At 35.3% G+C, this 25,675-nt stretch overlaps 4 protein-coding genes across 8 annotated transcripts; 1 reads left to right on the plus strand and 3 right to left on the minus strand.

The window, feature by feature from the left end:
* Nucleotides 1-402: 402 nt before the first annotated feature.
* Nucleotides 403-3,137, plus strand: LOC108206556 (probable WRKY transcription factor 35). Its single transcript, XM_017376896.2, has 3 exons — nt 403-1,275; nt 1,967-2,107; nt 2,344-3,137. The coding sequence occupies exons 1-3, from the start codon at nt 704-706 to the stop codon at nt 2,957-2,959; spliced, it is 1,329 nt and encodes a 442-aa protein (XP_017232385.1). The 5' UTR covers nt 403-703; the 3' UTR covers nt 2,960-3,137.
* A 2,562-nt stretch (nt 3,138-5,699) lies between these two features.
* On the minus strand, nt 5,700-6,192 carry LOC108206558 (non-specific lipid-transfer protein D, cotyledon-specific isoform). The gene is made up of 2 exons (XM_064086931.1): nt 5,875-6,192; nt 5,700-5,762 (listed from the first exon to the last, which is right to left on the minus strand). The coding sequence occupies exons 1-2, from the start codon at nt 6,190-6,192 to the stop codon at nt 5,700-5,702; spliced, it is 381 nt and encodes a 126-aa protein (XP_063943001.1).
* Nucleotides 6,193-8,512: 2,320 nt separating this feature from the next.
* On the minus strand, nt 8,513-9,901 carry LOC108206557 (transcription factor bHLH53). The gene is made up of 2 exons (XM_017376897.2): nt 9,117-9,901; nt 8,513-8,810 (listed from the first exon to the last, which is right to left on the minus strand). The coding sequence occupies exons 1-2, from the start codon at nt 9,855-9,857 to the stop codon at nt 8,625-8,627; spliced, it is 927 nt and encodes a 308-aa protein (XP_017232386.1). The 5' UTR covers nt 9,858-9,901; the 3' UTR covers nt 8,513-8,624.
* Nucleotides 9,902-11,184: 1,283 nt separating this feature from the next.
* LOC108209032 (mediator of RNA polymerase II transcription subunit 15a) lies at nt 11,185-25,208 on the minus strand. Of its 5 annotated transcripts, none has more exons than XM_064088150.1 (12): nt 24,944-25,208; nt 24,443-24,563; nt 23,218-23,329; nt 22,950-23,064; nt 18,997-20,313; nt 16,873-16,943; nt 15,808-15,882; nt 14,223-15,584; nt 13,801-14,133; nt 12,469-12,669; nt 12,292-12,380; nt 11,185-11,860 (listed from the first exon to the last, which is right to left on the minus strand). In XM_064088150.1, the coding sequence occupies exons 2-12, from the start codon at nt 24,556-24,558 to the stop codon at nt 11,653-11,655; spliced, it is 3,999 nt and encodes a 1,332-aa protein (XP_063944220.1). In that variant the 5' UTR covers nt 24,559-24,563; nt 24,944-25,208; the 3' UTR covers nt 11,185-11,652. The 5 variants fall into 5 exon arrangements, with proteins under 5 accessions (XP_063944220.1, XP_063944221.1, XP_017235212.1 ...); XM_064088151.1 differs by having other exon boundaries at nt 18,997-20,049; nt 24,443-24,571; XM_017379723.2 differs by having other exon boundaries at nt 24,443-24,571.
* Between the last annotated feature and the right edge of the window lie 467 nt (nt 25,209-25,675).

Here is a 25,675-nt window from a genome sequence, read left to right on the forward strand (position 1 = left end):
ACAGAGAGAACAGAGCATCTGCGCCTTAAAGTATATAACTTACAAATGTAAGATACAGTTCCATGGATTTGACCCATTATCTCTTGTTATCGAAAAATAAATTTTTAAAGAGGGTTTTAACTAGTTTCCTATAATACCTCCATATTATATAGTCAGCAGAATTTTCCTGGCAATACAATCAGCTGGCCACTTATATATTAAGTTAATAATTAATTTAAATATTCGCTTAATAATAATTAATATGTTTAATTCCAGCTAAAACCCCTAGTAGATTAACTAGAATAATAATACACCATGTACGAACTTGCTGCAGCTCATTTTGATTTTCAATACCCTTTCATTGTTGCGTGTATGGCAAAACCCTTATTTTATCGTATTTGTTTTTTGTGTACAAAAGTCAGCGACTCTCTCTCATCTTTGATCTTTCCAAAACAAAAGTATTATTATTATTAACATCCCAAAGCTTCATTTGAAACCCAAAGAACAACTCTCCCTGGTTGCTTCTCTAACAACAAAACCTCCTCTCTAATTCCAATTCTTCCCATCCTTGTCAATACATTTACCACACACTCACGCACATATCTTTCTTGCTTGCATGCCTCTTGACCTACCCAACTTTTACTAGTACACCCTCATGACACCACTTCCTTGAAATATTTCACCACTCTCTAGCTAATTATTTCTCAAAATTGGATTAAAATTGATGGACAATTATCACGGTGATCTCACTGATATTATCCGAGCTGGGGGTGGTTCGACGAGTGGAAACCTAGGCACCACCACGACGACGACCTCGGGTGGTACTGCTATGACTGACAGCTGGCAGTTCCAAACGGATCCGATGAGTTTTGATGATTTTGGTCACCCTTTTTCCAGCCTCAGAGATCCACTTCTCCTCGCGGATCCGGTAGATATGTCAGGTGGATCATCCAGCTTCTTTAGTAACTCCAACAGTCTTGATCAAGATGATACTGCAGGGTTTTGTGGGAATAGTTTTATTGGCAGCAACTTAGATCATCAGCATCAGGAGATGAAGAAACCTAGTAGCTACTATTCAAGGATGCTTCAGATCTCCCCGAATAATTCAAATTTATCGCGCGATGATTCACCTGTCATGGTTGCCTCGCCAAGGTTACTGATTCCTTCATCTACCTTAATTTCATCATCTAATGATCATATGATTAGTCTTAACAGCTCCAAAGCTGCTAATAATTGTTTGGTCGACAACACCGGCCTTCAGATCTCATCTCCGCGAAATACGGGCATTAAACGAAGGTAATTAAGAACTCTTCTTACACATGATTCGATATGTATATATATAATTCTTATAATTTGAAGTAATCAATGAAGACACCACACAGTTGTACACAGTATTTATTATTTAGATTATATATTAGTACCTAGCTAATAGTCAATACCTCTTAGTCGTCGTTAATTTCTTAAACAATACTTAAGCAACTCTTCTTCAATTCATCACAAATGCTGCATATATTGAAGTTTTCTTAACTCTAAGCTGAGTTTATCTTTTTCAGGACAAGTGTTAACATGTGTATAGGGTTTTGGATTTGATTAATGTGTAAGTTTGTATTTCATGTGGTAAAAAGTAATTTAGCGCTAATTATGTAATGATGTATAGTTTGAATTTTACATGAATTGAGATTCGTTTCTATCAACATTACATATAACAAGAAACATGCACCATGTCTAATTGTCAAGAAAATGATCTCCCCCACTTAGCTGATTCAACATGGAAATTTATCTGTGTATAGTTTCCCTCCCATCACTTTCATAAGCGGAAGTTCCTGCACTACACTCATAATGATGCAATTGCATCTCTTAACTAGTTAACTCAATTGGTCAATAACTGATTAAGCATAATTTTATTAAAGGGGCGGATCATATACACTTTATACCTGTTGCATCTGCATGCTAATTGTGTTTGCATTGTGTAAATAACAATAAACAGGAAAAGTCAGGCAAAGAAGGTAGTTTGTATACCAGCACCTACACCGGTGAATAGCCGGCCTACTGGAGAAATAGTCCCATCTGATCTCTGGGCTTGGAGAAAGTATGGACAGAAGCCTATTAAAGGATCTCCATATCCCAGGTAGATATATTTCTCTGGTTTTTAGTCGTCTAGTCGTCCTTCTAAAACCTTTAGGTGTTTTTTAGAAGAATTGGAAATTTTAAATTAAACAATCTTCATCACATTATTGAGAAATATACTGGCTCAAAAAATCAAACAATTAGATATATATGTTGTGATTTAACCCATGCATATATGCAGCTTTATGTTACTGGTTTCAAGTTGTAATTAGACTGATGAGTTTATAAAATGTGCAGGGGCTATTACAGATGCAGCAGTTCCAAGGGTTGTTCTGCAAGAAAGCAAGTGGAACGAAGCCGAACTGATCCTAACATGTTGGTGATCACATACACTTCTGAACATAATCATCCATGGCCGACTCAAAGAAACGCGCTGGCAGGATCAACTAGAACTCAACCTGCATCCAAGAACAGTACTACTACCACAGCTTCAAAGACTTCAACAGCTGCAGCCTCTTCGTCTCAAAATCCCCTCGAAGTATCGAACATGAAGGAAGAACTAAAGGAGAACAATGATGTTGATAATATGTCTACGTCTCCCACAAAGTCATCAGCAGTTGTGAAAGTAGAAGAGCAAATAACTGATGATCAAGATAAGAAGCTGTTGACAGAAATGGAAGATCCTGAACAATTTACGAAAGGGTTTCCTCCTTTCGAGAGCTATACACCTACATTGCCCGGAGACTCCATGAATCATATTCCTGATCAAGATTTCTTTGCAGAATTAGGAGAGATTGAGTCTGATCCTCTTAATCTCTTGTTCATACAAGGTTTTGATGAGAAATTAGAGAGTGACAAAACCTTGGATCCATTCACTTTCTATGATTGGACACGGAACACCAATAACAAATAATGTGGTGATCAAGCTAAGAGCCAGGGGTTTATAACAAGACCCTGATTAAAGCACAGACATTCCTTAATTAATCTGTACTCCTAATTAAGTCATATTATATGTTATACATAGTTTTTGGATGTGGTGCAATTTCATGGTCTTGTTATAAACCTTGATGTGTGGAGAGATTTTTTCCCCCTTTTTGTGTCTGTTTTTTTTCTTTCCCCAGACATGCAACAAAGCTGTCCTGAATGAAATCAAAATGAGCTAGCATGTATTTCGACGTTATAATATTTTAGCAGAATTGGTAGCTTAACACTGACGGAACTCGTAAAATGGTTTAAAAATTGATACTTAATTAGAAGATAATTAATTGTGTTGCAAGAAAAGATTAAGATTGTTGGGTGATTAGAAACAGAAGAGTCCCACACTGGCATGGGGAATATTGGTGGAAAAGACAGAAAGTTGGGTAACAGAAGTATGGAACAGTGAAACACGTACATGTTTATAAATCGGATCTGACTTGACAGGAAAACTCAGTGTTAAGATTGATGTATTGGACTCTTCTCTCTCCATCTTTTAGAGTGGAAAGAATTATTAAAGTGAAGCTCTTTTTGGTCCATTTAGGCAACACCAGAAAGAGAATCACTGCTCCTTTTTTCTAACCGTTTTCATCTTGTGGTAATATTGCTCATCTGTACCCTGTAATGATGATGCACATATTGCCACAAACTATATTTAAATGACTTCTGACCTTCTGCATTCAGGAATTCTATGTATCTGGAGATCTGTAACAACATTCTTGAGTTTCAGATTCCTAGCTAGCTAGCTGCTTCGTTTGATCTGTATTACAAAATCGGCTAAGATATATACACATGTTGAGCACTAAATTCTATAGGGTTGAACATTTTGATTGGTATGATGTTTGTATTTGAAGAGGGTCCACCATTATTAAGAAACAAAAGCCAATCAAAATGCCCTCAACTTATAAAATTTAGTGCTTAACATGTGTACATAAGCTCACGCTAGACAAACAGATTCAAAAATTATAAAATTAGCTTAAGCAGAAACACCGGTGAAAGGCACCGTCCCAACCACTACTATTCACCGCCCGTCTAGTCTTATCATCCCCATTCCAATTATTATAATTTATAATCATCCTTTCTTTTCTATATATATACCTACATAGTCGCCTAAATTCATCACTAAAACTCCTAAATCAACAAGCATGCTGATAAAGACTGGTTGACATGCTTTGAGATAAAATTTAAATCATTAATCCTCCGAATTTACACGCTTTTATCATGAATATTATATACACATATATAATCACAGGGTCCATTTAGGTAAATTTCAACACAGGTAAATTAGTTTTAGCTTTTCACCGGTAATCTTTCAGCTGGTACTTAAAGTGGTTCTGCCCGTGTTATATATAAATCAAGTACAGTGACGTTAAGTTTTGTCAAATCACGCCCTCCTGCTACACTCTTTTCTTTATTACCTCCCCTTCCAAATTGAGTCATTTCAGTGATTGCATCATTCACAAACAATTTTTGTATTTTTATCATAGATGGGATTAATGTATTATGTATATATACAGTACATTACAACTTTTTCATTAGTAGACAAGCAGAAGGTAATCTATCTGCTTCCCCTAGGCTACCAGGTTAAAAAGGGTAGGTTTCGAGCTTGCCAGAACATACATGTCTCTGTCATGATATCAACATCGATATTATTTCTCTATTTTTCTCAATAAAATATTGCTGGCAATTTTGACATTGAAATGACTTTTGACCGTAGCATGAATTTATCATTAGAGGAAAGATATATATAAAGGGGGCTCAGTGATGATAATCACCGGTTACAATCTGATTAGGAGTCAAGTTAAGTTGATCAGCTGTCCATCAATGCATGATTTTGATATTCAATCACACATGAACCGTCGACTCATTAGTCATTCTTAACTCTCTTTTTTTACTGGTCAAATGTTCATCATAAGCCCTAGCTAGGGGATTATGATTGTATCAACAGTATATCATACCTGCACATCATTTTGCATGCTAAATTTACCGACTTCGACATCGTTTATAATTAACATTAATTTGAATAAATATATGCGATTGATTGATTCTTCCAAAATATTGACTAACATATTTTGTTTTTAAAAAATATTAGTTTTACATGGATTTGATGGCCGCTATATATGAGTATTGTTCAGTCTAAATTTTGAAGGACTGTTATTAACTTCTGTTTTTATTCCTGGGAAATGAGAATAATATTATACATGCAACGAGCTGTAAGAAGCGTTGCAAAATGCAAATACTAATACAGTATCAGCTTGACAACAATCTTTTCACATAAGAAAATAAGTATTATATTTGACCAAAAAAGAAAGAAGCAAGTATTACAATATATTTTTCAGTTAAAAAATTGCGAAAAATTATCTATAGTAATTAATCGGCTTCTTTTTAATTGAACTACTCTCTGGACATTCCAAAATAATGGGCTTTCTTCAAAATCAGTACTACAGTATCCATGTAGCTAGTGCTCATTCTTTTGTATGGTTATTTGCGTCTTCATTTTTATCATTTTAGAAAAATATGCGATACGGTAGTGTAAAAACCAAACCAAATCAAATGTGATAATCAAAATAAATAGTATCTCATTAGAAGCAGGGGGGTTACATTTATCAAGGCCAACGCCAGATTCTTAAATATGAACCCAACAAAAACAAAGCCTCGAAAGTCTTATTCATATCTTCCTACACTACTATAGCAAATTTAGTCCCCTCTTCCTCTGCAATCCAATAGCATTTTAGTTGATCCTGCGCAAACAAGTTCATCCATTTAACATTCATAAAACAAATAAAGCATACAATTTAATATAATAAGTGTTTTATAAGTTTCTTACGTGTTACAGTTGACTGAAAGTGAGACAGGGAAGTTGACTTTGATTTTGCAAGCAGTAGGAATTTTGCTCAAGTACTTGTCCTGAACACCCTTAATATTCTTCACAGCATTCTTCATGCAATTGCAGATGGCTTTCTTGTCATCAAGAGTCTTTGCACCTGAAGCCAGGGCTGTGAGCCCACTGCAGCACTGTGCCGACGGTGTGGCGTCCACTCCTCTGGCAAAATTCAAGCAGGGTGCAGCCTTCACGGTGACAGTGCTGCAAGGGACCGCGGCATCGCTTACTTGAGCAGCAAGGAAGAGGACGGAGAGGATGACGAACATAGAAAAGAAGAGGTTCTTCATGGTTGATAGTGAACAGCTCTATGTGATTTGTGATGCTTTTGGATTGATGGAAATTGGGGTGGATTGGTGGAGTTTTTATAGAGAAGATTTGGGACCTTGAAATTCGGGAGTGGTGAGGTTTTCGAGAAAATTTGATAAGTTGTGCATGTGAAAATGTTAATCATGGAAAATTCTGGAAGTTTTATGCACAGAAACATTGCAGGCGTTCTGAGCCCTGAGGTGCCTAGGAAAATGAGCCATTGTTTTGAGCATTGCAAATTTTTCTGCAGGTACTGTTATCTTCAATTTGCGATCTTTAAGGACCACTTGGCAGGAGTGAGCAAGCCAATGGAGTTGAATAATTGTGGCGTTGAATCGAAATTCTCGAATATACAGTTCGGCATGCAGTCGTGCTTTTGGAGGATAAAAATCAGAAAATATATTCCATTATAAATTTGGTGTTAAAACAATTCTGGGAGATAAGTAAGTTTTTATAATCATAAACTTCGGCTATATGACTTTTTGTCAAATTAGTTAAATTTTAAATTAAATTAATATATATTAGTTAATAAAAATTTAAGTAAAAACATATATTCTTAAATATATATATATATATATATATATATATATATATATATATATATATATATATATATTCTTTTTTAAAATGTATTTCAAGATCTTGCATGAGTAAAGACTAGTTAAGCAATAAGCATAGTTCTAAAATTATTTTTCAAATTTTCTTCTTTTGAACAAAATTTTAATATTCAATTTTGTATTAGGAAAATGAAAATTTTAAAAATAAGTGATAAAATTATTTTATATGAATATTAAAGTGCGCATCAAGTAGTGAAAAAAATGTTTAAAATTGAATTAATTTGGTCGATTTGGATACAAAATTAAAGACAAACAAATTGGGATTAAAATAGTACATATTAATAATGTAACAGAATTCTAAATAATCAGCGACAAATTATATTTAATAAAATTACAGAAATATATAACTTATACTGTGTAATATGATTCAAAATATTAGAACAATCTCCATAATATTTATTAATTAACATATTTTTGCCAACAAGGTATTGGTGTGGTGGTAGAGCTCTTGTACCCCCTTGCGGGAGGTCGGGAGTTCGACTCCCCACGTGTGCGTGTGTAATCAATTAGCAAAAAAAAATAAAAAATGTTATATTCTATTATACGAGTATTATTTTTCGACAGATGACATCATATATCACAAAATTTTATAAAATATAATTAAACATATATTTTTGTTGAGTGAGCCGGCCACTTGACTCATTATAAGAAAAGTAAGATTTAAATTGAAGATGCCGTGACCATAAAATTTAATGCGAACACAGATCCGATTCACTAAAATAAAACTTCGAAAAGATGCACTCCGTGGTATATGAACTGATAAGAATACTGCAGGGGCATTTGCGAGGGGCTAGAGCCTAGAAATGTCATCCTCGTCTGATTTAATTCAAAATCCTTTTTAATGTATTATGGAATTTTCTTTAAAAAAAAATATCTTATGGAATTTTTCAGCCGTCTTCCTTCCAAAAGCAAAACATACGACAGTAGCAGTATTGGGGCGCAGAAATACGTGTTATATTTGCCACAAATAATATTATTGGTCAAAATTATTAATTTCTCCTTCTCTATGCAGTTTAAGATTCACATAATTATATAATTTGTGTTTATAATTTTTTTTAAAATAAAAAATTTTAATATGAAAATTTTAATTAAAAATTAAAATTTTTAAAAATAAATTTCAAAAGTATCAACTAGCTAATATATGTTATTAATCAAAGATAAATTCAGATTTTTCTATATAATAAGGGCATTTGCAACTAATTTAGACAAGCAACCTGTGAATGTCGTCACTTTTAAAGAGCGAATATATCTGGGAAACTTATATCGGTATAAAATAAATTACATAAGTATTGCAATTTACAATGTGACCGCTGTTCGTTGTTAAAAGAAATAGTTGAAGCAGTGAATTGGATAAATGCATCGCTAGGCAATCCATGTCGTGCGTACAGTTGCCTGTAGTTTAGGATTAAGTAACAACTAATTACCGAGCTTTCAGCCCCTCTTTCTACTTTTACGCCACTAAGTTGAACTGATCAATTGCTCCTTTTATGCGCAAATCAATTATTCTTCTATCAGTAATAAAAAATGAAATAAACATAGACAAATCAATTCATAGGTAAGTAATTTTCCAAACAAAAAATGAAATATATAAAAAGATACTAGATAAATAATCCATGCTTCTTGAAATTACAAGATGTATTAACAAGAAAATGAATGAATTAGATATGGTCAGCCTATCTAGCTTTATTCAACTAAATTACCTACAGCCATGACATCAGAATCAACTACAGCCTACAGTAAGCACTATATCTGCACGATTACAAAAGAAATTAGATAGTTAAAGATAAATTAACTTATTAAATCAGCTTAATGAGGTGCTTGATGAGCTGAGGATTGGACTGGAGCTGAGGTTTTCGAATCAAGCTTTTAACAAAATTTGTGGGAACCAAACACTTCTCTGCCGAGTACAACTTCTCTTGAACCAGTGGAGATGTCACAAGAGCTTCAAGTTCTGGACTATACATTCCCTCTTCATTTTCTTCCTGCAATTCAGTTTATGTGCGTAATTAATTAGTTAGTGCGACATATTTTTTTGTAATTAATTGCGTTCATATTCACAACCTCAATAATTTCAATATGTTACGGTACTGATAAAAGTACACACAAAAACAGGGAGACAATATATATCAGCTGTTACGGGTCATTATATATATATAGTTGATATAATTTCATACATTTTATTACATTCGAGATTTTACAGACAAAGTAATATAGAAGTACCGTAAATTCATAAATCACAGAGTTAAAGAATTAATTTAAACTTATTTATTGAGTAAACAGTTGATAACCTGCATGAGTTGAAGAATTCCAACTTGGGCTTGCAAGAGCTTGATATATTTAAAAGCAGCTTGAAACATCTCAGCAGTGTTCATCTTGTGTCCACCAGGAATAAGCTTCCCCAGCTCTTGTGTCTTCTCTGTTATCTTCCTCCTCCGTATCCTCGCCGCTACACTCTGCTGTGACAAGCTCCCTCCCGATCCTCCACTTGCTGCTTTCTTCACATGATTGTCATGACTACCCTCATTGAAAACTGGCGGCACTGGAAGTGGGAGATCAGTCAAGATAAATTCCGGAAGCAAAGGAGGATTCGGGACAAATCCGATCTCATAGTTATTGTTATAGTTACTCTGTATGGTCATTTCTGGATAGAAAAGATAATTTTCTGGAATTTTCACACGTTTCGAATAATCATCAAAGTATGGCTCCTCCACCTCTACTATTTGTTGTGATGGTGGTGGTGGGAGGGCGTTTAGTGGCACCGGAGCAGGAGAGATTGCGGTGTAAGCATCGACATTGTCATCCGGGTAATAAAAGAGGCTGTTTTGAGAGAACAAAGTGTCAATGCAAGTATCAAAGTTGTCATGAAAATTGAGAAGCTCTGGTGGTAAAAATAGGTCTTGAGAAACTTCTTCTTGAGGCAAAAAGATGCTACTACTATTATGATGAGGAATAGCACTGGTTGTTTGGTCTTGGTTAAGATGATCAAGTACTTGAGCAGAACCATAGTTGGAGTAGTAGCTCAGTGCCATGTATTTAATAAAATTGATGCTAATGAACTTCAGATTACTTGCTTAATCAGACACCAGAAGAACCTGAAAATCAGAATTAGAAAAATGTCAAGTAAAGCTTCATGGTATCTCAGAACTAAAAATCCAAGTGTCTGTCAAGAGGCATGTATTTGTTCAGTTAATTTGGTTAATGAGAATTAATTAAGCAAATGACAAGATAATGATGTAATGAAAATGACAAAGAAAGAGATTAATTAGCATCCAACATAAAAAATACCTGAGAGAGGCTAGCTAGGAAGTTGTCTTGACCTTGATCTCACTCTTAATCTTGAGCAAACATGGGGAGAGAAAACAGTTACTTTGATGCTGTAATTGTATACTACTATAAGATAATGTTATTACTACGCTCTTTAACTCATTATATAGTTGGTAACTGACGTGGGTAATTAAGTAAAATAATTGTTAATTAGTAGCTATAAACTCTCTCACACACGCACTGACCCACTGACCGGTACCTGCTTTTCCTGCTTTTTCTCCCCATTTTCATTCTCTGCAACTAGCCAAGTTTCACACTCCTTGTAACTGCTAAAGCCAAATAACCGTTATCTTTCAATAATTATTACACTAATAAATGCGCATAATTTGTTAATTAATTAGCTCACTTAATAGGCTATGATGCTCTTCATTTCATCATAATTAGTATGATTTATGCTTCTTGGTTCGTAACTTAAAACACTATTAATGACCAAAAATTTATAGCTGGGAAGCAAATTATTTATTTTCGCCTTGATATTAAATAAATAAGAATATTACGTCTCTGGAAAAAAATACTTATCAGACATTTTTTTTACTATAGTGTGACATTGATTCCTGCATTCTTTACCAAATCACAAGGATTGATTTGGTAATTATTTTAAGGATAATGTAATGACTTTTATGAAGTCATTACATAATCAAAATTCTACGGAGTTCTTGTTATCCAAAGTTCAATTTCAGATAAAGTTCAAGTTGCTTTTGGAGAAAGGATGCATCGGGGGACATACTGTCATTACAAACATGCTTGTTCGTTTTCCATTTTTCAAGAGAAAAAAGGGTTTGAGGGGCATTCCTGGGATCAAAAAATAGTCTGCCTTGACAGCAGTCACTAGCCTGTCAGTGGCAAATTATCCTAATCTAAAAACCCGCGTGATCAGTTACATAAACAAGCCTTTCCCGCCGTTTATATGGCGTGTATAGTTTATCTATTGATAGGTGAAAACTGAAAACCCAAAATTTGAGATTCATTTGGTTTTAGTTAAATGCCTTTATACTACAGCAGTACAGTATAAATAATATTTCGAACAATATGTAATAAGAGAAGGGAAGTAATACTGTATCAGTAAAGCTTTTACAAAGAAAAACTGTATATCGATTCTTTCCTCCCTGTGAGACATGCATGCGGCTTCAATAAAGAACTGCTACGTCGCAACGAATTGCATGTCAAGAACTCTACAGCTTACAAAGAATAGTTCTAAACAGATTACAGTCTGGCCTCATGTTTGTAATCACTCTAGTTTATAATTTTGTGATTCAATACCGTTAGAAGCAGCCAAAAACCTATTGTGCCAAATGCGAACACAATAGAACTGCATTTATTTCTTGTTTTTGCTAGGTAAAATAGTATAGAGCAGTATTTCAACTCCAGCATTAGATCAAGGACACATCCTATCACTAGCGAGCCTCATCTCAACCTCAAACTCCTTCACGCAATACAAAGTAAAGGCCGTCTTCTAACATTGTAGAAGGGGACTTCCTGGTGGATACAGTTAAAAGCATATCATGCAGCAGTCACGCAATTCTCCCAAGTTCCGTATTTCGAGCTGAAGCTTCCACCACCACTCTGTTGTGCATACTCAGAAATGACCTCACGAGCACATATATCCCACGTCTTTGCTATATCCCCAATTGACATGGGCTGTGAAAGGCTTCGGAGTGAGATGCTAAACCTTGACCTTACCTTAGATGAAAGATCTTCATAATCCATGCTGGAAGAAGCCAAAGTTAGTTACGTTGAAAACTCTGCAAAGGACTGTAGTATAACTTACAAAGATGCCAGGACTAAGCAAGAATTGGTCCAACTTTTCCCAAAATATTAACAGTAATAAACTAATAATTGCATTATTGCATACTAAGAGAGTAAGAGTTGAAGACAAGACACTGGTAATACTAAAGGCAAGTTGTCCTATAGACTCTCATGTGCTTTCCACAATTATCCACTTGAAACTATGTAGCATGGTAAAATTTATAAATACCCTCAAGAAACAATAGTATCCATTCGTATGACATGGCAGACTTAAAAAAGACTTAACACATCATACATGCAAGCTGAACTGTAAAGCAAAACACAATGGTGGGGTTCCTACTTCCCAAGTAAACTTAATAAATATATTAACATACACTTTCTCATCATCCTTACCAGACTTCAACTGGGAACTTGTCCAGGAGTATAGGGCTGCAACTCGGATAATTTTTTGGAACAAGCAACGCTAAGGGCTGAATTGATGACTGTATAGCAATAAATGAAAAAAAAATGTTAAAAATATGATAACTAATGCATAGGCGTATGAATAAAGGTGTCAGGATTAAACAATACCATTTGTGAGGAAAAATACTGCGGCTTCAAGTTTGGACTCAGAGATATAGCACAAAAAGAGCACTTAACAACAGTTCCTTCACCACCTCCTATTGCTGCATCCCTCATAGTTGGATCTGCATCTTCATCACTGATATTTACCACAGTATCTATAAGCAGATGGTTTATTTCCTTGACTTCTTCTAATAGGGCATTATTAACCTGTCAAAAATGAGAGATAGACCTCCTTATATTATCTGTTACGAAACAGCATACAAGGCCAATTTGCTAGGACACAACTCTGCAACGTGGATCAAAAGTACATACATACGGATATAAATAATACATATTAGCGATAATCATAAATTAGTACTATATGAAATGCACACAATATCCTGGATTGGTTAGCAATTAAATGCTCATTATTTGAGTGGCTGCTAGAAGCCACGATATCAACTTTAAAAGTAAATAACCATTTGTGTAGCTAAAGTACAGCATGATTCAGTAACATACACTAATCAATCTCATGATTCAGTAATATACACTAAATCAATCTATGCTTGGTAAGGGTCAGAAAACATGCTCTTAAGCATAACATGCATTAATAAATTTATACTCACTACAATTTGTGAACGAAAAACATGCTCTTAAAATCTGCGAAGTTATAATATTGTTAAATGGTACTGTAAGAATAAAAGACAAGGTCAATCAGTAAAACAAAAAACTAAAGAAAAATATTGCCATATGTATAACAGGCAATATTGACAATCAGTAAATAAATTTGCATATACATTCGGTACCCAGAATTTAAATGTGCATGCATAGTGTATACTAATAAAAATGAAATAGGTAGATAATTAGAATACAAGTTTGTTTGAGTGCGCATGTCCTTTATTCACAATACTTGCTTTGAGCTGTCACCTGCTCAGAACTAAAATGAAGAAAATATTTGAGCAATAACCTTGAATATTAGGTAAACATGTTCTACAAGAGCTCGACAAAACCGTGGATTCATCTACATTCCCAAAATGCATTTAATATGTTTCTTTTCACAAGGAGAGCAGCCGATATCACTTTGTTGAGATATCAGATTGTAGCATCGACTCCAAACTAAGATTCTCCAATATACTTTTGAAGATGTTTACAACATTAAAAGTTTCCTCAGATAAAAATCCTTTTGTAAAACAGTACTACAGTAGTAGACACTGAGCTAACTCGTAGCACTAGTGTAGGAAGTATTTTGAAGCATCAAGGCCCTACAAAATCATTTATTACGGAACTCCTATCCAGTTTAAAGCTGTTTCATAACTGCTAAGAAGTGTCTTTATGATATTTAATCAGGTCAGCTCATACCTCAATTCTTGGTTTCTTGGCAGTTGGTTCCAAGTCGCACGAATCTGAACCGCTCAACTGCTTGAAACCATCATTTATGCTTCCCACAGTAGAGACAACATCTGAGGGCATGGCAGTTGCATAATGCTTGGTTCTTTTTGTTTCAGTTGTTCCATCTCGGGTGATAAAGGTTCTTGCCTGTTGACGGCACATGGTCATATCACCCAAATCCTCACCAACAGCAGCACTTGATCCATTACCTGGAGCGGATCCTGCCATTCTATCAATCATACTAACAACTGATCCAATGTCCCTAACAGAGGCAGTCAACGCTTTTGATGACATTGACTTCACCTGTAGGTCAAAAAGTATAATCTTAAAATAGTTCAAAATCTGCAGGAACTTTTATGCCATATAGTAATACCAAACAGAATTGCACATACCACTTTTATCAAACGTTCAAGAGGCTCTTCTGTAGCATTTGACTTGCCAGAGACAATTGTGGCTGCGATGCCATGATCTGCTTCTGGACTAAACTCATCCAGCAATGGTGACGCTGATATCCCAGGAGTCCCTTTAGCAAGGGATTGGGCTGGCACCAATGTACCCACTGTTTGGTGTCCAATATTATCAGCTTTGGACAATGATGAAACCCCAGAATTAACCTTTTCTGACTCTCCTGGCACAGGGGAAGGAACAGCTGGAGTTGAAGGAGATGGCACCATTAAAGGTGAATTTGTGGATTGCAAAGGAGTACCAGATCTATTGAGAGCACTGGGCATATTTTGTTGCTCAACCTGAGGAGATCCGTGTTGAGAAATCTGTGGTAATGGAGGCTGCAGTTGTTGCGGTGAAGAAATAGGAAACCGATTTCCTGGCTTCAACTGCTGATGATATGCTGACCGCTGACTTGCTGAGGGGTGTAGCTGAGAAGAGCTGGATTTATCACCCAGTTGCCTTGCCTCCGAGGTAGTTGAATCCGACATATGATGAACCATTGGTGACTGGTTTAATTGCATCTGGGCTGGCTGCTGCAGCTTTTCTTGCTTGAGTTGCAGCTGTTGCGTCGACTGTTTCTGTATGACATTTTGCTGCATTTGGCGGTGCTGGAATTGCTTCAATTTCTGGTTCTGCAGCAACTGTTCTTGCTGCTTCTGAAGCATACTTGAATTTGGCTGTGAATTAAGGTTTGCCTGTAGACAATTCACTCCACTTTGTGATGAAATAAGGTTCACATTTGCCTGTTGGGTAACCCTCATTGAATTTTGTTGTAGGGGTCCGGTAGCAACTTGCTGAACTGAATTTAGAGAGTTACTTTGTCCTGGACCTAAAGCAGAACTTGGCTTTAGCGAATTCATCACACTCTGCTGTGCATTGGAAAGCCCGGATAGAGGAGAAGATGGATTGTGCTGCAAATTCGCCATATTCTGCTGCATTGTCCCCCCTGAGCCTTGCAGATTCTGTGGTTGCATCTGGAAATTCAATTGATTATCAGTAGGCTGCAGTTGAGTCATTTGATACTGTGGTCGTTGCGACTGCTGCATGGAGTGCACATGTGATGGGATAAGTGACTGCTCCTGCTGCATAGGAGGAATAGGCTTCCGAGGCCTATCCGAGTTAAGCATGCTAATAATTTGCTTTTCATAAAGGCCCAATTTATCCTTGTATCCGATTTGTATATTGCTCTTTGAAATTTGTAAGAATGATAGAAAGCGCTCGAGCATACTCTTAAAAGATTTAAGCTTCTCAACTTGTAGGTTCTTCCCTTGCTGTGACTGTGGCTGTTGTAGTAGAAGAGACTCGTGCTACAATAAGGAAAGGCAATTCATTTAAATAACATATTAATAACCTACACCTGGAGGCATTGAATTTGACTCATCATTAACACAATACTCCAAAGCGGTTGAGGGTATTCGGCCGTATCACTGTCACTTCTTTTAAGCTTGGCATATGATAAATAGACATAACTAGATGATAAAGGTTGATAAAGGAAACATGTTAGTACACAAAAGTGGAAAAGTAAAGTACCCGATGCAATCTCACAGCAATTTTCTGGCACAAATCATTTAAACCCAGAAAATACATATCCTTCATGGACTTTATCTGCAAGAAGCCATAAAGTTTTAATATGATTACATAAAAGACACAAGTGAAAGAAGTAAAAAGAGAAATACAACATATCATCTGCTTACAACAATGTGACTGACTGATTCATTTTTTAAAAAACTTCCTACCCCTAGATGTCCATTATATGACACGCCTACCTTTACAAGAATGCATTACTTTAAGTAGCTTCAAATTAATTTTCACTTTACTAAGCAAATTCACACTGTAAATTTTCAACCATTTATCTCCAAACTCATTCAAGTTTCATTCTTTGGTTTCCCCAACTCCTAATCATTTTGTAGGCAGTTCAAAATTTTCACTCTAAACTCCTGATTATGATTGCAGGTCGAAAATGTAAACTAATCACCACTCACCAGATATCCCTAGATAGGTTTTCATCATCAATCATTATAAATGAATTAGTAACTTCTGGTGACTTGGTGTTGCCAACAGCGGTCAATATAAGTAACATGAAAGTGTTGTAAGGCACTTAAATATGCTGTTAAATTCCCCCAATTTACTTGCAATAATAACATTTGTACATGCGCTGTTATAATTCAAACTGTTAGGCTTCTCTGTAACAGTGAAATCTGCAAGTTGTCCGGACTATTTAGGTAAAGTGCCTTTATTTCTTCAGATCCTAGTGCTCATCCAGGCACATGTGCAGGAAAAATATTCAGTACAGATGGTAAGACTGCATTCTTTGATTTTAGACCCCTAGATATAAATACCAGAAAGAGAAAGGGAAACACACATACAGATATAATCAAATGTACAGAGTCAGAGAAGGCGATAAATGTTTAAATCTCTATAAACAACTCTTAATACGCCAGCTAGATGTTTATGCTCATCAATAGTTTGAATTGCACTTAATCACTTATAACTACAATGTGAATGTGATGGTAATACCATAATAGGGTTGTCTCAATTATTCACTTATGTGTATAACTAGTGGGTTAACCATGAACACAATCACATCTCCATTACCTTCTGGTATATCTCCTCCTTCCAATCTCCACCATTTGCGTTTCCGGTCTGAGCTGTGGAATCCAGAGAAGCTACAGGTTGGTAAACAAAAGATATTAACTTCCAAACATGGCCCTAGAAGTGACTTTATATGCAAAAACAATAGTCTGCATAAGTGATTCTTCATAGAAAAGAGGAAAGAATGTGAAGACACTATATTAATGAAGTTACTAAATCAGTTATTATTTTTTGGACAAACCTAGACCTGGGTAAATACAAGATAAGCAAGGGTGGGAAAGGAGATACTCATTCCGGATTGCTTTCACTTATAATATCGTTGTTTGGACTATTTAGTCTTAGAAGAGACCTTCCCCACCTACGAGTCATACATGAGATTTTCAGATTTAAATCTTAACGGCAATAGCTGATATTGCAAGAGGATTATCCTTGATCCATATTCTACAGTCCATAATTAGAATTCCAGTCAAAATTTATGAGTAAGAAAAGTACAAGTGAGATATCGTACTGCAAAAAAATAATTGGTAATCTAGCCAGACTGATATTTCTCTAGCAAACTGCGAAACAAACTAGATATCAGGAAGCACAAACATATCAACAAGATATGCAAGAAAGTAACCCCAGAATCCCAACGCGAGGAATAACCGCACAAAACCTGAAAAGTCAATACTAGCTATAGGGAGTAAAAAAAAAATAGAGTTCACAGCCCTTCCCAAACTCCATGTTGGTACAATCTTGATTTTGAACATGATAGGCTTGGTTTGTACTTTGTCCAAAGCTCAAACATAAGCAACATTCCATCCTTACTTGGATTGTTCTCCCAAGTCCCAAAATCCTACCAGGCCTCCCCAGCATGATGTATAATTAATACATGAATTAAGAGTACACAGTATATACTATTACATAAATAGACTTAGGAAGCATCTTAGTACTACTCCTAAATGCTTACGGCCGCCATGAGGTAAATTACTAATATATACAATAAGAAAAATAAAAAGCAAGTTTACGCAGGATTTAAATAAACTAACACTTAAATATGGTACATAAAACAGGACCATAGTATGAAATATCACAATTTAGTAAATTACAATTACTTTAATTCATATATTAAGGTAATAAATCTATTAGTCAACCTTACATCTTTATATCTTAATCTAGGTATAAACTATAGAATTATGAAGGAAAATCATACTTGATAACTTCTCAAAAGGAGTTAGGTGCTCACCTAGGGGACCATTAGGTAGATTATCTGTTTAACTATATATAGATTTATATTTTATTAATAAATAATAACAACTTCAATTATATTATATGTGCATGTATAACTCATAAAAAAACTAAATTCTGAAAGAAGCATAGCACAATAGCCCTAAAACCATTTCTGCTGGAATAATAAAAATTTATTCATGTTTTTTAAACATGTAACTTTCACTTACTCTAATATAATAAACGAATACTTTTGAATTACTATCACAAAATAATGGACAACTAAATAATAAGATTCTTTTCAGAAAGTGATAAATATAAAGATCTGATTATTAATATATGCAAATAATAACATAAATAAATAACAGACCAAATCAATATCAAATATAGTCTTACAAACATATGCGCACCGCATGGGATCTATCATCTATGCAAGCATGTACAATCTGATTACCTGATATAGTTGCACAAATATCTTATTAAAACCACACATGTTTCAAAATAACATTATATGACAGATCTTCAGCCTCATGCTGCACTTCAGTGATTTCACTAAACATGAAGATAACTGTGCCAACAAAAGAATCACTAATTTTCAGAAAATAAAAATTGGAACAACTATTGTCCTAAAGAGAGAGTACATATGTTTTAAGAACTTATAGTACTAGAAAGCAATAGGTATAATAATCTAAAGAAAGTACATATGTCAGAAGCTGAACTCTAGATCTTTAATGCATAACTAAACTCGAAGAAAGTAAATCAATTAAAAAACAGTTAAGCAAAGGTAAATCAGCAAATAGACTGTTGATTTGATCACTGAAATCATTAAAACATGTATTAAAAGTCTACAGAAACATGCAAAGAACTCGCATATTGAAGAATCAAGAGAAATGTTAAAATCACAGGGCTAGATTTACATACTTGACGATGCCTCCTGCATGGCTCTTTGAGGTTGAGAAACCAGCTTCTGCTGCTGCTGAAGTGTCTGCCACCTTTGCTGCATTTCATGGTGCAAGGGATTTGGCTTCTGTTGTGAGCCTAATTGCTGATGCAATTGTACAGGTTGTGGTTGCATTTGAGACATTATTTGTGACTGCAACTGTGTTTGAGTTTGGTTTGGGCCATTTGGTAACAGATTGGACATTGTCTGCTGCTGCGACTGCTGTTGTAACTGTTGACCTTGACTTGGCAACGAATTTGACATGCTCTGCTGAGATTGCTGCAGTGTAACCTTGGGATGTCGTAGCATGTCCCCAGAGTTTTTATTACTTGGCATGATAGATGTACCAGACTGATCTCCTGCCAATTGATAGTGATGTTGCTGCTCCTGAGAGTCCGACTGCTGCTGATGCATATGTGCAAGTTTGTTTGGGAAACCCATCAACTGCTGTTGTTGGTTGGAAAGATCATTCTGTTGATTTAGCAAACTTGGTTGTTGTTGCTGCATGTCAGGATTGCTATTTTGTTGCCCAATTAGCTGGTTTTGTTGTATATATGTAGCATTGGACAGCCCCACAAGATGTTGCTGCTGTTTAGGCAATACTCCTTGCTGATGAAACTCTGTCTGCTGTTGATAAATATTCGAGGCCTGGAGTTGCCTGACAGGCTGCGGATGTTGCTGAACCCCAGATTGTGTGGATTGTCGGGCTGAAGATTGCTGATTCTGCTGAAGGTTAGAAACTGGAGTTGACTGCATGATACTAGGTTGCATAATAGATTGCTGAGAAGAATGCAACTGATTTGAGTGCAATAAGTTATGCTGCTGCTCTTGTTTCTGGATGTGAGGCTGCATTTGGGAATGTGATATAGTGCCTGGTTGGATCTTCTGCTTCAATACCTGCTGCTTACAGAGAAACTGAGCGGAATTTTGTGATTGCTGCAGTCGCTGTTGAGCAACAACCTGTTGTTGCCTCCCTGTATGCCTCTGTGAATTGGCAAAAATATTTGAAGGAACGTCTTGTCCAACTGCACTTGCTACAGAGTTCTGTAGAACCCCAGAAAAGTTTGGTATGCTCTGCATGTTGGAATTCTGGTTAATGTTAGAAATATTAGTCTGTGATAAACTGCTGATCTGAGGCAGTGAGGAACTTAAACCAGCAGATCCTTGCATTCCAGCTGAGGCAATATCATTGGCAAATTCCTGGGGTAACTGTTGAGCAGATTGAGACAAATCAGTTTGAAATGGAACAGGAAGAGGAGGCCCTTGGCTGTTCGATTGTGATTGCATGCTCTGAGAACCTGTACGCCAAGAGAGAGATGAAAACAAACAAAATAAAGGAATAAGATTTCACAGTAGATGAGTGTGTGTGTGTGCGCCGCGCGCATGTGTGTGTGTGAGAGAGAGCACCGGGGGGAATTACTAAGTATCATGCGCTACTGTCCAGATAATAAAATTCTGCACGGAAGCCACAATCTCAGATATTCTTGCTGATGCAAAATATAGACTTCTTCTATCATGTGTGTCCCTTTTACTCCTTTAGTATATATGAACCGTAAATCTGTTTGTTTACATGGAATCCTAGCAATTATAGGGAATAGATTGTATTCTTTCAATTTAAAGAAGATCTTTTAATTCATACTGTTGGTGTTGGATATCTACCACATCAGAAGATTCAGGGTGCTAGTTTGTCTTAAGATGCACGCATCAGTTGTAACAATTACTTTGTTCAATGACATTTTTTAAGTATCAATAAAAAAGGAGTACACAGCCACTCTGCCTTGCATTAGCAAGAGAACTGAAATTGTCCCTAAATTTAGCTAAAGAATATGTTATTTAACAGGTACAGGCTCAAACTTATTGTGAACTTTGAAGAATATGATATCAATGGTAATTTAGGTTGCTTTCTAGCGTAGCTTGTTGATATGAATGTGCTTCTCTTAATATCTAATTTGTTTTGCAGTTTGCTAGAGAAATATCATTCTGGCTAGAAAAATAAAACATTGATATCATATCTCACAAACAAACACACACACAGCATTGGAGGGATGCATGGTGCCTCGTGATTTTTCTTAGCTAGTTACATATATATATAGGTTATTGCTAAACACCTTTGAAAGGAAGAACACTAAAAAATCGAATATAGGATCCCATCTAAAATTTGAATAATTATCAATGATTATACTATCTAACATGTTTAACAGTAAATATGAATAATTATACTATCTAACATGTTTAACAGTAAATATGTATCAAAAATAACATGATTCCATGTAAAATTCATTGTGCAAAACACACATATGATTCTATTCTGAATTCTCTAATAATTCCATTTAATCATTTGAATGAACTTGGATGTTAGATTTCATATATTAAGTTTAATTTGTGTTTAATTATATAATTAAAATCTTAAAAATTCATTTTCTATGAAAAACGAAGTATGATGGTTCTTCTGCAAAACCCTAAATTTTTAAATTGATTTTGAGGATCTAAATCTAAATACATGTTTTTTGCATCGTTGTCTGTGTTCAAAAATAATTTCAACATATAATACATAAAGACGACAATTTTTGCATGTGTAGTTCTGCTGCCGAACCCTAATGAATACTAGTAATGAGGCTAAAGGTTTTAAGGGTTCTTAAGCTAAGGGTTCTAAGTGGAACATGACCCATAAGTGAGTGAGCAAAGCAAGCTATACCTGATATATACGCAACAGAAGCACCTGAAGTACTAAACGGAATAGGTATTAGTTTGGTAATGGTTGGAGCAGCAAACTCGGATTTGTATATATAAAAAATATATGGTCTTACTCCACCAAATTTTTAATCTTAGCCTAAAAACTAGGTGATTTATATAGTTATATTTAGTGATTTCTCGGCTTTTACATTATTTTCTAATTTTTTAAAGTTACTAATTTGTGATGTGAAATAGAGGGCATACATATGCGATATAAGTGTGTGTCATGGATGTGAGTATGTGTGTGTAACAGCTTTCAAATCAAGAATTTTTTATTAGTTTCTAATTTTCATTTTAAGATTGGGTTTCCATTTGAGCAAAAGCTCACACACGAGCGCGCGCGCACATACACATACACACACACATATATATATATATAAAAAAGTGCAAATGATCATATAGAAACTAGAAACTAATTTAAGCCCTTACATCAATCTAATCTAATAGCGCCTTAGAAGGCAACACACACAATTAATATATATTCTCTTAGAGCATGGCTAATGGTGGTGCTAAAATACGTATAGCTATTGCTATAATTTAACACCAAAAAGTGACTTGTGAATTGTTGTTATAATAAAACTTCTACTCCAATGGGTAGATTTAAATTAGCACCAAATAATTTATATTTAGCTAACTTTTCAACCACATTCCTTTAGAAATGAAACAAAAATTATCAAACTTGCTACTTCTCTCCATTTTTCCACTTGCATGTCTGTGACAATTATTATAACATTTATATTTGGTGTTATATCTAGCACCAAGCATCGCAGCATCCATTGGAGTGTGCATTTTTTTTGGGGCGCTATACTATAGATATTGTATCACTTTTATCATCTCCATTTGACTTGCCCTTGTACATGTCCCACATAATCTCCTCCGTGTCTAATGAAATCGATGAGGTTTTATTGAAAGCAATGAGCTTTTTTTGAAATTTGACTTCACTGTATTTTTCTCCATCTCCCAACAATCAATTTGCATACCATATGTGGTGTATCTCGAAGCGATTTACAAAAAAAATTATTTTTAGTTTCCAATTTTTCTTTTAAGAAATTCTAGTGGAGTAAGACCCTACACACACATATGTCTAAAGGGCTATCCGGTAATTGATGGTAATTGCAGAGTCAAATATAATATAGCAGACACAAAGACGTGTGCTAACTCAGTTGATAGTGCAGAAACACCTACATGATAGTGAAATTACCTGGATCTGGGGGATTCTTGCCAATACTAACAGAGTTGGACGGCGTTGCATTAGCCATGGCATGTTTTGTCTCAATCGACACCAACCTCGAAGATATCCTTCTCAAATAATCCTCCTGCCATTATATAATTGCAAAATCTAAACATACAAATACTGACGAAGAAGGGGAGCAATTAATAATCACCGGACTTAAACACAATATACAAAGGAAATTATATTGACGCCATAAAAAGATTCATAATATAGATATGATTTGCAGCCAAATAACCTGGCTTGTTGCAGCAAAGTAAATCCTTTCTTCAAATCTCACGGAAATTTTCTTGAGCTCTTGTAACCCCTCTTGTCCAGCAAGGGGAAGATGCCTCATCAAAGAGTCCATTCTAACATTAAATAAGAAACATGTAAGTTAAGCTACTCAGCTATGTAACAAAACTTGAAGAGGTGTAACAGCACTCAGGTCTCTCGTATATATCGCTCATTTCGTAAAATAGCAGTCCTGAACCAAATGACTGAGAGAATTTATTAGAGATAGAAGAGAAGACTCCACAAAATAACAAGAAATGTAAAGATATAAAATTACCAAAAGAGGTGCACTGACATCCATACACCCAAACATATATATTTTAATCATATTTAAACTGAAAGTTACAAGATATTTTCTACTGTTATAAAAAATTACAGGCCTCAAGCTGCAAAAATAATTACCACAACTAAAATAAGCAACGAGTCAGAGACAGTCTATACGAAATTATCTTGTTGGCAACTAAATCCTTATACTTTCTCACAATTCCAGATATTCTAAAAGGCAACAACATTGCCATGTAGCTCTACCAAGTGCCTTATTCTCCTAAAGTTGTCACGTATAATGTTATGACAATCAGAGTTTCATGATTTTGTGTACGGGTGGCTGTTGTTGATCATATTTATGTTTACAGTCATATTTGCCATTACTGTTTGTAAATGGGTCACCTTCGAATTGGGCTAATAAATATTACGTAAAATTTAATATAATCCAGAGTTAAGCTGTAAATTAAAAAAAAAAAAAGAAGAAGAAAAGAAGGGTTTCGAGTCATTGTATTGATCAGAACATTTCAGGTTTTGTGTAAATTGTGCCACGGATCGGGTCAGGTTCAAGCCATGCTTTGAGTCGTGTCTAATATATATTGCCGCTCCCAAATTTGTGAAGTAGTGCTATGTCAACGATCATGTTTAATGATGAAAACATATGAAGAGTAAAACCTCAACAAATTACTAACCCCGGCACCTGAATTTAAATCAGTATATCTAGGTCATTCATATATTGAGGTCTAAAACACTGTATCTGTCGTTAATTTTATCAAGTCATCACCGCCTATCAAATCAATATATCGAGGTTCTACTCCAGATAACTAGAAACTAAATTTGAGCAATCAGATCATCTCGGTACATAAAAACAACTATGAAATAAACACGTTCACAAAATTCCAAAAACGAGGCGTAAAATACAGGCGTACATCTTAGTGATGACTTTTTGCCGCGCATCAGCTTGCATCCGACTCCTCCACTCGGCGCCGCCATCAGGAGCTAATTCACCGCCTTGCGTATCTCTCCGGCTACTATCACTGTCCATCAAACCTGATAAACTACAATTCAATAACAAAAACACACGTGATCAAAACAATATTGATGAATAAACGTTACAATTACTCAATTCAATCAAGGGTTTTGGTCTGTAACAATCGATTGTTACAGAACCCTTATCCAACACACAGCTTCACAGCTTCAGAGCCCTTAGATCTGTATTTGTGGAGATGAAAGCTTTTTTTTTTTATTATCCGCGGAAGGGAAAAGCTCCGATCCGCGGAAAATTATAGCGGATCGGTAAAAAAAAATGCTTCAATCTGGACCCTTCAAATAGAAATCCGACGGCCCTGGTAGTGTGTGTTATATAACCGATCCCTGACACATGGTTGTCAGGGACCAGGACCCATTCAATCAATTACACGTTCACAAACCTCAAATTCTCACTCGGAAGCGATCAAGTGAGTTGATCACCGATGAATTGAACAAATAAACAATATGTGTGTATGTGTATGTGTGTATAATTGGTAGTTGCGGATGAATTGAATCGGATGTAATGGAAATATAAGCTGATATGGATATATAACTAAAAAATTCTGTGTGTATTGAAATTATGATTTGCTTCCTTTCTGCGAATACGTGAATGACGAAGACCCCTAGGAAGGTACTTTTATAGGTGGACCCTTGTACGTGAGTCGGTTGTAAGTTGTAACGGTAGTCGGGTCATATTAAAGAAACGGTCCGGGGAAAATGGGAACCTGCCCAGCTGATATGGAGAATGGGTAGTAACGGTCTGTTACGTCAAAATGCGGGGCAAGTATGGTATATGTTCAATCCCCACGAGAATTTCTCGTCACGTCCCGCATATATCTAACATAAATAAATAATAATATTTTATATTATATATTTATTATTTTTATTATAATAACATATTTATTATATTTAATATTATTTTATTATTTTATAATACACAAAAGTATACTTTACAACTAGTAGACAGTACATCAATTTGACATGCATGTATTTTTTTAATGTTGTGCTTTTAATATACATGTATCGTATTTTTTTATTAAAGTGTGAAGAAAAATTACTAATTTTTCAAGTTATTATTTAAAATGTAATATTACATATAACAGTGGAGGCAGGTGGAGAGGGGGGCGGCGAAA

This window comes from Daucus carota, chromosome 2, assembly GCF_001625215.2.
Source record: "Daucus carota subsp. sativus chromosome 2, DH1 v3.0, whole genome shotgun sequence".
Lineage (NCBI taxonomy): Eukaryota > Viridiplantae > Streptophyta > Magnoliopsida > Apiales > Apiaceae > Daucus > Daucus carota.